At 41.8% G+C, this 3,884-nt stretch overlaps 1 protein-coding gene across 1 annotated transcript in view; it reads left to right on the forward strand.

Annotated features, from left to right (window-relative positions):
* Positions 1–3,884, forward strand: part of LOC138027680 (crt homolog 3-like) — a 27,214-nt gene continuing 23,330 nt past the window's right edge. Inside the window, exon 1 of the mRNA XM_068875247.1 lies at positions 1–711. Within this exon, the coding sequence (XP_068731348.1) occupies positions 209–711 (503 nt within the window). The 5' untranslated portion in view covers positions 1–208. The remainder of the gene's footprint in view (positions 712–3,884) is intronic.

The following is a 3,884-nucleotide window of genomic DNA, read 5'->3' on the forward strand; positions in this document are numbered from 1 at the left end:
AATCAGGCTCTCGGTGGTTTCTTTTGGACGATTCGGTCAACAAAGGAGGGAAAAGTAGTGTTTAAATTAGGTTTTCAACAGCACAGGTGGTATTACGCCCGCAAAATGCCCTCGCCTGCCGTCTAAAAGAACTCCGTATCACTCCGAATTAATCACATCTTTGGGCCAGCCCTCTTACAACCTGTAGGTTGGTTTTCAGTCATCAGAAATGGCTAAAATATCCACCAACGGGCAATATCTCTCCAACCAAGCAACGTGTAGTCTCGATTTAGACTTTTCGTCGCATAAAATGGATTCCAAGAAACGCCTCAGTATAGGACTTTGCAAAATTCCGATATTTTGGGCGAACTTGCTCTTTGCCACAGTTATAGTAGCTGCCGAAGTTGCGCAGTCTGTTAGTTTGCCACTGTGGCTTGATTCTGGTAATGATGCAGGTGAAAAAACGAAGATTGGCAGTTACTTCATCATGTCCTTCTCGTCTCTAGCGTTATGTGTCTCCTTTGGGCTTGGAACAATGTACGTTAAAATTTATTCACCCCAAGATATCGGAGACGCCGAAAAGAAATTTCCTCACCTTTTACTGTTTCTAACTGGCATCAGTGATGCTTTAAACTGGATAATGGTTGGTTACGCAGGGAGAGCGAGCCGAACGCCGCCATACTTGCAAGCAATTTTGGGGAATTTCCTTATTCCACTCACGATTGTTTTCAGGTGGGTCAGATAAGAGGGTTGTTTACACGTTGAAAGGAGGCTGATTCTAGGACTCATCGAATATCCTTGAAGGTGAATCATTCTAGCAGAATATATTTTCCGCATGTATTCGGTTTGAGTATAAAAGTCTTTGATTGCACTCACGTGATAAGACGGCCATGTTGGTGGCAAAACAATAGAAAAATGTAGCTGAAGTTTTAGAGTCAAATTCCCGAAAGACTTTTCCGCTTTTGTTCTTTCCACCAACTTGTCCGGCGCTGTGACGTCGGGTGCAATCAAAGAATAGGTGGGCTTGAGTCTCTTCTTTGTTGAGAGATAAGGAGAGCCATGCGAACTTCAACACCCTTTATCACAATATAACCTTAAACATCTTCGGGGCCCAGTTGCTCAAAACCGATTGACACTAATCCGCGATTTAATTAAATACCATCCTAAATTTGAATTTTACCCGTCGAAAAAGCATTATTCTGGAGGAAAATGACAAAAGATGAAGGCTTAAAATCCTTAATCAGTAAATAAACTGGAATTTGAGTTTCCTTTAATTAATCATTGAAAAACTGGACCCATAAGTCCACAAGCAGAAGCCTCGATGTACAGTGGAGTGCGACCCAACGGTTTACGGTATTAGAGAAGTTGAGGTTTTAAACCTTTGCAAAAACCTTGGACGATGAGTCTTGCACAGCGTTGGATCAGAGAAGATCGTGATCAGTCAACACTGAATAAAAAATATTTATGAAAGTCAAGAAAACTATTACACGACTGATAAAACAACGCCGCGAAAATGTATTTTTTAACGATATTCGGCTGGCCAATACCAGCCTTCATCAGGTTTATTTGGAGATCTAACGAATTTACAGAATATATGTGGGTTATTGGCCAAGCGTGAGGTCAAAATGGCTGGATATTGGCCAAGTTCTTTTTTTGCGTGTTTATGGACCGAGACGAAGTCGAGGTCCATAAACACGGTAAAAAAGCTTGTTGTGGGCGTAATGGCTCGCGCCAGGCCTTATTCAAATGTAACAAAGAGATGTAATCTTTGCATAACAGAAAAATTCTACACCATATGTAAACCGGGAGCGGGCACCCTGAACAAAAGGAACGAACTGGCGAGTGCGTGCCGGCACGCAACCAAATATTTGATAAAGCATGCTTGAACCATCAACCTATAAAAGGAACGTTTGTCAGTCAGTGTCTCATGCACCTGACCATCAGAGAGGACCATCAGGCCCATTCGAAACAGTTCTGTAGTGTTTTAAAGTTTTAATTTTCCTTTCCTATACAATTAATTAAATACAATTAATTACAAAGCTCCACTATTGTAGAGCACTCTTCGACTTGAAGATAAGGTTTTCACGTTTCTATTTCACGTTTCTGTTATATATATATACTAGTTATAGCTGTCGCTGAAGTGCCAACGAGCCAAGCTTGCGTGATCTGGCGGCTGCAAACATCACGCGGCGTACTCGTGCTTAACTCTCATTGGTTATCGCTACGGTCAACATTTCATCGCTTTGGTCTACATTACAGCTTTTGGTCTACATTACACTCAAATTTGAAGCGCTTCTGAGATTTCGTCCGCCTAAAAATCTTCTCGCGGCTCTATAAGCTGCCGCCTCGCCAGGCCTTCTGTCTTCAGAAGGCCTGACTGGTTGGCAATAAGTTTCATGTTTGGACAATCATCAGGCTACTACGGAGCCCTGTTAGTGCCACCCGGGTGTGCGTATACTTTTTATTTACTTCTGGTGAGACTTTTTTACTTTGGGCGTGACTCTTGTTTTTATTTGTGTCAGTGGCGCGACTTTTTTTATTTGGCGCGACTTTTCTTAATTTGGCGCGACTTTTTTGATTTGGCGCGACTTTTTTTGTTTGGCGCGACTTTTTTTATATGGCGCGACTTTTTTTGTTTGGCGCGACTTTTATATCTGGCGTGTCTTTTATACCGGCGCCTGGGTACGGACCTTATGTATCCCTTATTATAGTGTAATAAATATTGTAAGCAATAATCCTATAAACCCTTGTATACCCCTATATACCCTTGTATACCTCTATATACCCTCAAGAGAGGATGAGGTGAGAGAACGGATCCCCCTGCTCCATCATAGTTTTTTAAAAATCTATTTTTAGTTTAAGTTCGCGTTCCCAATGCCGTGCTCAACTAAAGTTTCTTTCCGTTATTACAACTGGCAAATCAGGTGCCTGTGTATGGAGGGGGCGGGGGGGGGGGGGGATCTGCTCTCTTACCTCATCCACTTCATACCCTTGACTACCCTTGTAAACCCCTATATACCCTTGTAAATACTTGTATACCCTTGTATACTCCTATACTGCCTATATACCTTTGTGGACTCTATATACTCTTGAATACCTTTGTATACCCGCATAAAACCTTGTATACTTTTGTGTGCCCTTGTATACCTTTAAGTGCATTTCTGGACATAAGTACCTATATATCCCTTACAAAAAGTTAAAAAGCGTTTGTAATTGTGTCCGTATATTTCAAATCGGGGTTTGTAGTAAAAGATGCTCTCTTGCTGGACCGATGTTTTTGATAGTGTCGCTAAGGTAGTTAGGTAATCCAGTGTGCCATACTGGGCATCCATATTCCATTATCGGACCGTCTAATAAAGCAGCAAAAAAATGACATAATAACTTCGGTTTTGAAGCCTGACTTTCGGAGAATTAGTAAGATATACAAGCTTTTGGATGCTTTCGTAGTTTTTTATCAATAACGCTCGAAACGTTGGCTTTCAAATTTCTCTATGGTGGTCAATATGAGATATCAACCCACTTGACAAACCCATTTCTGTACTACAGGACGAAACTAGGTGGTGGAAAGTAGTGAAACTACTTCCTGTGGCGTAACGAAGTCAAGCTGCCAATTATATTGTAGAGGAGAACGAGAGATCTTAAGTAGAATGGCAGTTGTCAACTACATAAATCACGCTTTTTCGGGGTATACTGAGGTATGCAAGAGTACACAGAGGTATACAAGGGTATAGAATGCAAGGGTATATAGAGTCCACAAAGGTATATGGGCAGTATAGGAGTATACAAGGGTATACAAGTGTTTACAAGGGTATATAGGGGTTTACAAGGGTAGTCGAGGGTATGAAGAGGATGAGGTAAGCGAGCAGATCCCCCCCCCCCCCCCCCCATACACAGGCACCTGATTT

Source organism: Montipora capricornis, chromosome 12, assembly GCF_036669925.1.
Source record: "Montipora capricornis isolate CH-2021 chromosome 12, ASM3666992v2, whole genome shotgun sequence".
In the NCBI taxonomy this organism is placed as follows: domain Eukaryota; kingdom Metazoa; phylum Cnidaria; class Anthozoa; order Scleractinia; family Acroporidae; genus Montipora; species Montipora capricornis.